General features: G+C 39.0%; 1 protein-coding gene across 3 annotated transcripts in view; it reads left to right on the forward strand.

Annotated features, from left to right (window-relative positions):
* TEX9 (testis expressed 9) overlaps nucleotides 1–12,901 on the forward strand; it is a 34,452-nt gene that overhangs the window by 527 nt on the left and 21,024 nt on the right. For all 3 annotated transcript variants that reach the window (XM_006017974.2, XM_025197088.1, XM_006017973.3), the window contains exons 2-5: nucleotides 2,687–2,750; nucleotides 3,764–3,840; nucleotides 9,147–9,195; nucleotides 10,658–10,743. In XM_006017974.2, the coding sequence (XP_006018036.1) occupies nucleotides 2,748–2,750; nucleotides 3,764–3,840; nucleotides 9,147–9,195; nucleotides 10,658–10,743 (215 nt within the window). In that variant the 5' untranslated portion in view covers nucleotides 2,687–2,747. The remainder of the gene's footprint in view (nucleotides 1–2,686; nucleotides 2,751–3,763; nucleotides 3,841–9,146; nucleotides 9,196–10,657; nucleotides 10,744–12,901) is intronic.

Here is a 12,901-nt window from a genome sequence, read left to right on the forward strand (position 1 = left end):
CCCACCCCCCGCTCCCCTCAGCGGGCGCCCCCTCCTCGCCGCCCGGCACCGGGCAGCAGCCCCTCCGGCCCCGGCTTGCTGCGACAGCCCTGCCCGCGCGAGGCACCGGCACGAGGCTGCGTTCAGGCCTCACTTTGCAGGGAAGCATGTAGGGGCCTCTGCTTTCCTGCACCAGAGCGTCGGCATTAGCTCCCGGGCAGGAAAAGCCTAGCTGCCAGCCGGCTGCCTTCAGTGTCCTTGCACCTGTTAAGAACAGGGCAGTGGCTCGTAGCGTTGAATACATTGTCGTCTCATTACTGTTAGGCTGAGCCACAGCTGCAAACTCACCATCACCCTTCAATAAACCTCCTATCCCAGCCACCTCTTCTCTCCATATTTGCTTGGAGTGCTAATAAAAGGACTTTATATTACATGAAAATAGGCCACATTCAAGGAATGTGAAGGTTGTAACGTTAAGCACGTAGAAACACAAACACGGATGCAGTTTGGCCGGCGTGTGTATGCCCTGTGGTATGGATTTCAGCTACAATATTACTTGCTTTTTTTTTTTTTTTCACTGAGGAACCGCTTGCTTCATTTCCCAACCCAGCTAGCAGCTCTACCTAAGCCTGGAGATTATAAATAAAAATAGGAAGGAAATGTTGACAAGTGACAGAAATAAATAAAGCCCTGTTTGTAACCCACAAACTCACCCTGCGCACCAGGCTGGATTTGGACTGCGGCTCCTTGCCAGTCAGATCTATGAAGCTAGTAGCAGAAGCAGTGGCTCTGGCAGAGGCTGCAGGGCAAACAGTGACTGTGGGCCAAGCCACTTGCTGTGGCAGTGGCAAGATAATGACGGCTAAGCAGCTGCAAGGTGAGCCGGGCTGCATGGGCACAGTCCTCACTTGCCCCTGCTGCTGCCAACAGCCACGTCTGATGGGAGTGTGGATTCTGTGGTGCCCCCGACTAGCCTGGCTTCCAAATTCCCTGGCCACCACGAGCTGGACATAGCAGCTCCATGGATTGTACGGTTAACACTCATGGTATGCTATGATGATAGGGAAGTAAGGCAGAAAGGGACCCCAGAAGGCCACCTAGTCCTGCGCAAGGCAGGATCATCCCAGCAGAAATCTCTCAGCCAGGTCTCTCTCTAACCTGCTCTTGGCAGTTTCCAGGGTAGCGATTCCATAACCTCTCCAGGTAGTTTGTTCCAATCCTTAACCACCCTCATAGTTAGAAAGTTTTTTTTCTAATTTGTAGCCTAAATTTCTACTGCTGTAATTGGGAGCCTTTGCTTCTAGTTCTGTTCCATGGAGCTATGGAGAACAGTCTCATCTCCATCCTTTTTATAGTCAATTTTCAGGTATTTAAAGGCTGTTATTAATATAATTCAGTCGTATTTCTGGAAATGTCTACATACATACCTGCTCTAAAACCCAACTTTATTTAAATTTTTAACCTTGAGTTGCCACTTAATTTCAACACTAGAAAATGCTATTTAACAATTACTCTTATTTTAAAAGAAAAAAAAAAAACAAGTAGCTTGACAGAATGAAATCTTTCATCACATTTTATTTAGGAAGAGCAGGACACTAAGATTAAAAAACACAAAAATTGAGTCTTTAAGAAGATAGGAAGAAAGTGTCTTTCACTGGAAGGGAATGGCAGCATGCCTAGCTCTGTGTTAAATAGACTGATGTTATAAATGCAGTACTATTTCTCTGTGGTATTGAACACAAAGAACTGGGTACAGGTTAGGAGTTCTTTAACTAAATGCAAGTTTCTGTATTAGCTTTATTATTCAGGAAGTGCATCCAAAGTAAACTCCTTTTAAGGTAAACAGGTTCCTATTTCCTTCTACTTTATTGGTCTTATTTCCCCCCTTTGTGTGCCAATCCAAGTCTTTAAAGGCTTAGACCTAGTCTTTTTGAAGTCTCCAATCTAATTCAATGAAGCAAGGCTCTCACTGAAGGGTTCTCCTTCCTCACAGGATTATATTAGGTGTTAAATACAGTGCCAGTCCACAGGCTGGATCAGCCCATAGATTCCCCTCCCTGGCTGTATGCTGGATTCAGCACATGGGGTGCCTGCCCCAGCCGCTCCAGGATCTACACTACATATGGTGTCCCCTGAGCTGGTGTGGGATGCATACTGCATGCCAGTGTCTGGGACTTGCCCAGTATGCAGAGCCTACAGTACAGATATTGGACTGGTTGGAGTGAGCACCATCTATAGCATAGTCCCAGACCAGCCTGGGGGAGTGCTATATATGGTGCAGATCCCAAACTGACCAGGGCAGGCTTTTCATGGAGCACGTGTCCCAGGCCCCATGTGCAGGGCTGGTCTGACATGCACTGTATATAGCTCATGGGTCAGCTCAGACCCAGGGGCACAATGGAGGCTGAATGACAGGCTCTGTGGGCCACATCTAGTTCATAGCCCATACCTTTATCACCCCTGCCCTAAATCTTATTGTTCAGTGTATGTCTAGGGTTTGTATTACTATTGTTTTTGCAATACAATTCCTAGAGATTGCTAATCAGGTCCAAGATAATGTTCTGAAGTATATTTAGTTCTTCCTTTGTGGAAGTGATAATTAAAAGCCTTTATTTAAATACAGTAGATTCTTTGCAGACTTGCAGTAAGTGTATTTCCTTTAAACCCTTCAGGTAAACTTTATGACAGAATTATCTTGTAATTTTAGGCAACTGAATGCAGAATTAGAAGCAAAAACAGCAGATTTGGTACGTCAGGCTGAAGAAGTAATGGTAAGTTATGTGACTATTCTTGCACAATTCGGTTCTAGGTCTAGAGGGTAAAATCTCAGAAAAATAGTTTTCCTTGCTTTTGCAAGAAAAACAAACTTATGGGGAAATTAGCCTTAGACTAATGCAGGTAGATGTTTTAAATCCATTGCAGCAGTGATATCTTATTGAAAGTAATTATAAACAAAACCAGCTTGACTGATTTTCATTGTCCACACAGAAATAGAGAGAGCAAGTAGCCTAAATAGAAAAGGTGCATTTAGTAAGAGAGAAACATTTTTTTAAAAGCAACATTTTTAACATAGTTAAAACTTCTATTAACATTGATGAGGAGCTGAACCAAGCAGATTGGAATTTAATAGAGATTGGCAAAACTAATTATGGCCTCATGTACATAAAAAACAACCCTCTACCCATTTCATAAAAAGAACACATCAGTATTAATCTAGCAGGAATGCAGACAGCTACATTTTGCCAACCAAACAGAATGTCAATATGATTAATTCAGTCCAAATTAAATGTACATATATATCTTAAATGATAAAAATAACTCAACTTGTTATTTTTGTTGCATAACCTGGAAAATAGGATACTTGCTCCACCTCGTGTGCAAATATCTATAGTATATGCATAGAGACAGGATACTTTCAGTTTTCTTAGGTGATCTTAAAGCTTGGAAAGAGTAAGTTATATACATATACCTTTTTAAGTGTGGAAGAAAACAATTGAGGCTCTAAGTGATATTTTAAGATTGGTCTTAACTTCTGGTACTTTGAATAAAACAATTTATCTTCTATTGTAGCTTCTTTCTGTACATCTCTTATATGTGGAAAGCTATAATACTTGTGACAGAATTATCCTGTCCTTTGCTGGAAAAGTGGCAGTGATTAAGGCTGTGATACTGATGATTATTTTATATACAGCAATTGTATTGATTTATTTGACATTTTACCAATTATAGTTTGTAGGGCACAGACACTATTTTCCATTAATAGAAAATTTTTCTTCTGTTAAAGAGGGATCAACAAGAGATACTATCTAGACCAGTTTCAACACAGGCCAAGTCATATGAAGAAGACAATTGCCATCTGAGGTAAATGCTGTATACTTTTAAATATTGGCGATTGTTATCTGCAGTTGATAATTGAGTCTTCGGGTCTGCTTATGCAAACCCTGACTTGCAGAAATAATCTTACAGACTTTGTTAGACCCCCTTGAGGAAGCAGGATTCACTCATGGTTAAGAGTTTGCACAATTGGATCACTATATTGCAAAGTAAGCTGGAGTGCAGCAGTTTCAGAATGTCATTCTTCCAAGTTCTTCAACAACTATCCATTTGGCTTATTCAGGGGCGAAACTGTGGGCTTTCAAAGATCCTGTGAATTTATTTTTCAGTGAAACCATCATCTTTTTGCTGCATCTAGATGAAAGCAAGAGAATGGACCATAAAGAGGATAAAGTAGCTAACAAAAACTATTCCTGATAAGGTGTCAAAGCAATGGCTCTTTAGAATGTACTATGTAGAATATCAGAGTTAGCAAATATTTTAGAATATTGTTTCTTATTGAATTTCTGTAGAATAGGGATAGTGGAGTAGAAAGTACTTGATGTCTAAGTAAACATACTGATGCGCAATATAATGTTACTTCTTTGGTGCTCAAGCTGAAAATATTATAAATAATCTGCTAGGCAGTGTTGATTGGTGTCTGTAAGAACACAACTCAAATTTACTGAGTTTGTTTGGAACATGTTATGATTTAGCAGCAGATGTTCTAACCCAGCGGAGGCCAACCTTTTAGGCAGGCATGCCACAAATTACCCCCACACTGTTCCTGATTGCCACTCTAATCCCCTTCCCTTGTCCAATCTGCTGCTTTGCTTTGTCTTCCTAGTCTTGTGCTCTCTGCTCAGTCTGCTATTTTGCTTTCTGCTTCATGTCATATCTGTTATTGTACTGGCCATCCCCTCCCTGATCTACTGTAGTGCTCACACATGTAGATGCCACACATCCATGCCTCAAATTGGGCACCCCAGTTCCAAGCCAATTTAATTAACAAAAAATTTGGCTATTATGGATTATTTAGAGGACACCTGGCATGGCCTTGGTACATTTGGGACTGGATATGTTCACCCAGAAACTTAGAGACATCTAGGTATCACCCTGTGGAATTTGGATGTTATGCATTACAGCAACTGGCATTATAAACTAGAATTCACCTTTGGCTGATATATTAAAATCAGCTGGTACAGAGTTTACTAATAACATTTCTGTGTATATAATTGCTCCATTGGGCAAATGCCAAAAAATCACTGGAGTAACTGGAAATAGTATTTGGATTTAACATACATTAGAGACGGTGTATCAAAAAATCCCAAACTGATCAGAATCCAAGTTTAAATTGCTATTGATCTTGAATTCAGTGTCACACAAACTTCATATTGAGCTCCGATTTTTTAATTAATTTTTCATGGCACTTGGTTGAGAGTTTGCTTTCAGTGATTACTTAGTTTTAATCTGCATGGGCATGTGAATAAAGCAAGAAGTTAGGTCTTCTTTAGACTTGAAAGGGGCTGCAAGCGTGGATGTACTTAGATGTTTACCAGCAAATCCCAGTAGTGGAGATGCTGCTTAAACAAGCAAAGGACTTTGCCAGTATAGCTGTGTTTGTAATAAAACACTTGTCAGCCTAATTGTGTTGATCAGGGGGTGGGAAGGAAATATTCAGGTAACTCTTAATTATGAAACCAGGTTTTAGTCTTCTGCCCTGTGATATGGATCTTTAAAGTTAGAGCAAGTATTAATTTAATAGTTCTCAGACTAGTTTCATAGTTGTAGTTGTTAAGCAACATAACTATAAGAAACCATCATAACATGACAACTTTGGTAGTGACTATTTGTGAGGAAAAATTAAGAGTTGGAAGAGTTAGGAAAACATCAATAAACCAGTAATCCTACCTTTTTTTTTTTTTTTAGCACCTTCAGATTTCAATTAGGATTAGGGCTTTGTGCTAGGATGTGTATAGAAGTAGATGCAATTGCTGCCCTAATAAAAAGAGTTTAAGAGCTAGATCTACTAAATGAGTTACGAGTAAATTCAGATTTCCAAAGATGACTAAAGAATACTGTTTTAACCTTACACATGATGAGACTGCTTGCAATGTAGGTAGGACCTCAAGGAGCTTTTCCCATATATTTTGTGCCTGTGTGCAACACCAAGGTAGAGCCTGGTTCCTGTACTCCCCAACTTCAATAGCTACTGCTTCCTAGCACTGTCTAGGGCTATATATCAGTAAAAGGCATGAGGGAACATACTGAAGCGGTGACCTAAAACACAGCTGATACCTGTTACATAGCTAATTAATGTCCCCTCCCCAGTTAAAGCAACCACTATATATGCTCCATTAAATGTTTAACTGAAAGAGAGAACCCCATGCAGAAGTGAAAGGCTTAAAAACTATTGATATTGTAAAAGCTAGGCATTGATATTTATACTCTGAAAGCTAGGCTTTAGAGACAGTTATTATTCCAGGCTGATAATCTATTCTACTTTAAATAAATGTCCTCAAATTGTACTTTTCAAAACAGGTGATTCTCTTGCGGCGGGGGCGGGGGGAACACATTCAAAGTTGAAGGGCAAATGCAGCACTAGAAAATCATTATGAGGGTGCAGGCCTTTATTTTTGATGGTGGTCATTCTTTTAAATGTGAGTTTTTAACAGAAAAAAAGAGAGTGAGAAAAGGTGACAGAACAGTCAGAAAGAAAATAGGGTGAGGGAGAATAGTTAAGATGAGCCTACATGCATTTTTCTTTTTTTCAAGCTATTTCCAGAATCATCTTAGTATTTTATTGCATAGACTTTCCTTAAATTATCAATATTTTACATATAGAAACAAAGCAGCTCTTAGATTACAGGATAAGCTTTTGTTTATAGTACTTTTACTTTTCAGGGCATAGCCAGGCATACAGGGGTGGGGACTGAGCGTGCGCGTGCATGGACAGATACACTACAGGGTTTGAATAGGATTAGTGAACACAAAGGATTTGCTCATGCACGCGCATCTTATGTTTACATGCAGGGAAGCGATCATTAAACGTCAGCTACAGTCTTGATTTGACCACACCAGTCTAGCAACCAAGCTGAGAACCTTTTTTAGGCTCATGCACTTAAATTTTACTTTCTGAATGATTTGTAGAGTTGTCACTTCCTGAAAATTTAAAGAATGGGGTGGCAGGTAAACAGGGGAGTTTGAAGGGTCCTTTTAAGATTGATTAGCAAACTTAATATTTGTTTAGAATGCCCAAGAAGAAATTCACATGCTGGTAAAAGTAATGTCCTTGTTTTTTAGAAAACAGTACTGTTGTATTTTAATCTTCACAAGCACTGTGTAATGGAGTATTTCTTGCAACAGCCCTGGAGAAAGGCATGGATTTTACTCTTCTGCATATGATTATAGCTAGCCAATAGGATGGGAGTTGTGAGGGAAAACAGGACAGAAAAACAAAAACTGCTAATCTGTTTTTGAATGCCTGTTGCCCCCACCCTGACCATTTGATACTGGCATCATGTTTAGAAAGATAGTCAGATCAGAACTTTTAAAATAAATTATAGTCTTACATTGGAAAGCCATGTTCAGAAGGGTTCTTTAATTTCTTGGATTAACAGTATCTGGCATACCGTGCAGATAATTCCCTTTGGTAGTTTTGAACGTATATGCAGTTCCTATTCAAGTAGGGTGTGCATAGAGACCTATTATTGTCTGGATTAGAAGTAGAAGGATAAGAACAGAGCTAAATTTTTGCTCAAACCTTTTGTTAATGATAAAAAGTATGGTATAAAACATAACCCTCCTTCATTTGAAACAATTGCAAGTAGAAGATAAATGTCTTTTTGTGTGGAAAATAGATACATCTCACTCTGGACCATTCATCTGTAACAATAATTATCTATTAAAAAAGCCAACTTCAATAAACTAACAAGGATTTTATAGAGTCTTGACAGAAATGTAGACATGGGGCGTGTCTACATGTCGCTGTATGGCTACAGCATTGCTATGGCACTGTGCAGTATGGGCAGTTATTGTGCCATGCATACACAGCACACAGTTAAATTTCACTGCTCTGTCACCATAGTGGTGTTCTATACTGGGGGAGCGCACCAGTATGGCATCATAGCTACCAATCATGTGTAGACCCCTGTTTAATTATTTAGACAAAGTGGGACATCTCAGACAGGAGAAACTGAGAGTACTCCAGTAAAAAAGCCAGTGGCTTCGTTGGTAGGGCACTCAGTTGGGCCATGGACCACATAATTTTGTTCCCTTTATGATTCTTTTTTTTTCAAGATCAAAAGCCATTGCCAGATCTTCAAGAAAAAGGAAATCATGACCATATCTACACGTCACCCTATGAAACTATGATCACTGTGTCGCTGCAGTGCACCATAGGGTGACGTGTAGATGTGGTCATGATTTCCTTTTTCTTGAAGATCTGGCAATCGTTTTTGATCTTGAAAAAAAAAAGAATCATAATGGGAACAAAATCATATGGTCCATGGTCCAACTGAGTGCCCTACCAACCAAGCCACTGGCTGTTTTACTGGAGTACTCTCAGTTTCTCCTGTCTGAGATGTCCCACTTTGTCTAAATAATTAAATATTAAGTGGGCCAGGGAAAGACATACTCTATAGCCAAGTGATTAGGGCACCCAGGTTTTTGCAAACTAGATTCAAACCCTTTCTCGGGTGAAACTTTATCTATAAAAAATGAAATGGCTCCAGTGGAAGAGGCCCAACCTAAAATAGGTTTTTAGGGTACTCACTAGAGATAAAGGAGAATGACAGAGTAAAGCCTTGAATCTGGGTTTTTCACATACCAGGTGAGTGCCATGTATATCTAGCTGCTTGAGAAGTCAGGATCTTTGGGATTCTATTCTTGTTTTGCCACTGACTTGCCAAATGGCCTTTCATTGGTCACTTAAACTTGGTGCCTTATTTTTCTCATTGGTAGAATAGACCTATTACAGTGCTCATCTACAGTGTTCAGGTATTAATTAATTTATATAAATAATTTATGAAGCTAGGATTAAACATTCCAAAGGGTCCAAGAATCTTTCCAATGGAAGCTTTGTTAAAATCAATATACTCCATGAAAAGCTTCACATTTCAATTAATCTGTATTTTCCAAATTCCACTTAGTTCTCAGTGGGAACCCAGCTTAGTAAAAATTCAGTTTGTCAGGAGTTTATTATATTTTATTTAATGTTATCTATTTTTGTCCTCTGTGTGTGTGTGTGTGTGTGTGTGTGTGTACACCTACACACACACATACAATACCAGAATAAAATATCATGGGTCATTTAGGATTTTTAGGAGTTTACTTTCATTTATTTTTGTCTGCAGAAATGTGCTTTTTCCTGAAGAGCCAACTCTTACACTTGTACACATTAAGGTACTGATATAGAATTTTCTCTGTCAATTTTTCTCTTTTAATATAATTGCCAGATAGTATAGGCTCAAAAATGGTATCCGTACCTAGGTCTTGTGTGAGAATATCTGTATGGTGTTTAGAGAAAATCTGGAAAGAGGACCACTTTGTTTCTATTTTTGCTTTGCAACTGACTTTCAAGGTGGTCTTTTATCGATCATTTAACTTCTATGAATTACTTACCTCCTCTGTTAAACAGTCCCACTACACAACTGAAGTATTCAGTCATGAATGTGTTTCAGGCACTTCACGAGTTTCAGATTAAGTTGTAAACCATTAAAATATGGAACTCTGTATTTTTCTTCCTTTGTACAGAGGTGATTAGCCACCTTAGTTTGAAGTCAGGCAGAAGGTAGGACAGGGTGGCAACTTAGCTACTAATGTTTGAGACGGGTACAAGCTTTTGAAGGCAATAACCTACTTTATGAGATAGATGCTAAGAATGTTTGTCTAGCATCTGACAAAGTAGGTTATTGCTTATGAGAGCTGATGTCTCTCTAAGTCACTTAGCCTCTAAGGTGCCTTACCTTTTGCCTTTGTAGAAATTTTGTCTGTATTTTTAATCTTATCTCAGTGTTACATTAATGGTAATGCTATTGTCATTTTTCAATTAAAGTCCTCTTTTGAAAGAAAATAATGGGCAAAATAATATATATAAAAGGGGGGGAAAGATACGCAAGCTTAGGAACAAGTTGACAGACTTAGTATCCTTTTTAACTAATTATACTGCCTCCTTTTAGGGATTCAGTTAAGGTTTCTACAGTGGGGGTTTTTTTTCTATTACCCCCCCAACCAAAACAAAACACAATAAAGAAAGTTGTTTTTGGAGAAGCTTAATTTTCAAGGCTTACTCCCAAATTAAATAAGTTAATCATAAAATATGGACCTAGAAAAAGTAGATTTGTACAACTTTCATTGATGATTTTATTTAAAAGGAGAGATGATCTCAGTCAACAGCAGTGTATTCTGTTACTTGAAAGATGCTTTAGAAGTAAAGAGACAGTATGTGACAAATACAACCTAAAAGCCTAGGCTAAGTAACATTACTGATTTAGGTGTAGTACATTAACAATGACAGACTGTATGTTAACAGGTTTTTAATATTTGTGTCCCTTATGTACTTATTTTTAATAGAATTGTTTGTGCAAGGCAGTTGTGTGTACAAATAGCTATTTAGGCTTGTAGTCATTTGCCCACTCAGATACCAGACTTGCACATATGATAGCAGTAAAATCATGAACAAATTGGGTGAAAAATAATGTGCTCTTTCATGCTCCTCAGATGCATTTAAAAAAAAAATCATACTATTTAAAGTATTTGTGTAACTGTCCGAGTCCAAAGACAAGAAAATGGCAAAATAGCTATGCTAGAAAAATGTAGTGTTTTTTATTAGTCAGGAGTGTATTTATGAAAAAAAATTTCCTAGCAACCAAACAAGAAGAAATCTAGTCCCATGCCTACAGCTCGGAACAGATCACACTCTGGAAGTAAGGAAAGGAGAACAACTTTGAGGTAAGTCAGTTGTACATTCTGATTTCCATCTTCTGCTAATGAAATCCTAAGCATTTTGATTGCTGTTTCTGTATCTATTAACAAGTCTCACACAATTTGATACAAGAATGTTTAATGTTGGAACCTGTTCTGAAGTGACTTTTTTTATATTTAGTTTGCACTTGCCTGCATAAAGCAACTTGAAATCTTAAGGGAATGTCCATGTTCAGCACCACAGCAGTACTCTATGGTTTACTGCAAATTTAAGGCCAAGAACTTTGTCAGAGTGCGATTTAAATTCTGTGGCTCAGTAAACAACGACTAGAACTGTACTTGAACATGCTAAGAAGCAAGGTTACTAGAGGCATCTTGGGTGCTCACACTTGAATAGTGCAAATTAGAGTCACTTAACCAGATAAGGGGAAAAGTAAGGCCTCTAGGGTCTCAGAAGGATCTATTCACATATTTTAACATGCTAATTATAGTGGTATATTGGTGAATCTTGCGTTCAAAACAAGCAGGAGGCCAAAATGGGACAAAATTAAGTGCCATTTTTCACACGATGAGAAGTTTCAGAGTGATGCTCTGATGCAGGGTAACCAGTGAAGGGGTACAAGGGAGTATAGTCTTTGGAACTCACTGTTGAAGGAGGTTACCATGATAAGGTTGCCTTCTATATCCTGCTGCTTTCAGAGCAATGTGTAATGCTCATTTCTTCAATTCAGCTTTCATACAATCACAATAAAATGAGCCACAAAGAAGCTGGGGGGGGAGATGAGAAAGAAAAGAAAATTGAAAATTGTCCCAGTTGCTTTACAAGACTAGGAAAGAAATTAGTCCATTATCCTTATTCTCCATGTAAAGTGGTAATGGCACAGTACAAAACTTAGAAAGGGAGTGACAAGTAATATTTTAAGCAGTGGAAGAATAAAACTGATACCATATTTATTCAAATTAGAAGGCAAGGTTCCCCCCCCAATTTAACATAGGAAAAATAGCTCCTTATCTTACTATCAAGTATGAGGCAGCAGGGGGCAGGTAGCAGATGTGGTCTGGCTCTGGCCTCATCCCAGGACCAGGGAGTGAGGGGCACCAGTGCGGGTGGAGGGCTGTGGGTTGGGAGTGAGGGGCATCGGCAGGGCCAAGGGGCTGTGGGGTCAGGAGTGAGGGGCACTGGCAGGGTAGGGGGGGTTATGGCTTGGGAGTCAGGGGCAGGGGCAGGGCACTGGCATATCAGGGCTGCTCAGTACCACAAAGTAGCTGGTGGGGGCAGGGGGATTTTCATGATAAAATAATCAAAATCAAATGCCAAAATATGTAGGTATTTAGAATTTATTTTATTATAATGATTGAGGTACCAGTAAGCTTCTAAATTGCTTTAAAAAATTAAATATATTAATAAAACATTTTGTTCAACTGATACCTATATATATGGTGGCATTTCATTATAATCGTGGAAAAAATGTGGATTTGGGGGGTTTAATCAGAAAAATTTGGGATTTTTAAACAGAAAACCAGTATCCCTGATGATGACCAATTTAAGGCAGATGAAACTAACTTTCCTTTTTATTCAGCCATTGTTGCAATTTAAGATGTCCTAAGGAGGGCCTTCCTCCTCTTTTCAAGACTAAATGATCACAGCCATGGCAGTCTTCTGTCACTAAAAACACAGATGTTCAATACTGTTGTTATGTAGAATTTGAATGAAAGGGTTTTATTTTTCTTTTACTCTGAATTAGCCATGAAGGGTGCCTGCAGACATGCAAGTATGCTGCTCTGATACACTGTAAGTAGTGTGTTGGAGCAGATGCAATTAATCAAGTCTGCTAGAGTGTGTTAATTAGCATGCTCCAGCAGCCTCTACACCCCGTGTATTCAGCATCCTCGTGCTTCAAAATGGTGGTGGGGGTGCTTTAACTAAAACTTGTCAAACAAGCTTTAGTTAAAATGTCCCCACCACCATTTTGAAGCACAGGACACTGAATACATGAGACACTGCAGACGCTTTAATTAAAGAGCCGGTCTTGGAGCCTGTCTAATTAAAGAACCCCTCTTCCCCCCACCCTGCCAGAAGCAAGTGTAAAGACACCCTATGTTCCATAGTATAGAACAGGATATTTTTTTTCCTATCAGTTCTTGAATATTTTGAATACAGTAAAGATATTTTTGGTAGAAGTGA

The sequence above is a fragment of the Alligator sinensis genome, unplaced genomic scaffold (assembly GCF_000455745.1).
Source record: "Alligator sinensis unplaced genomic scaffold, ASM45574v1 scaffold250_1, whole genome shotgun sequence".
Lineage (NCBI taxonomy): Eukaryota > Metazoa > Chordata > Crocodylia > Alligatoridae > Alligator > Alligator sinensis.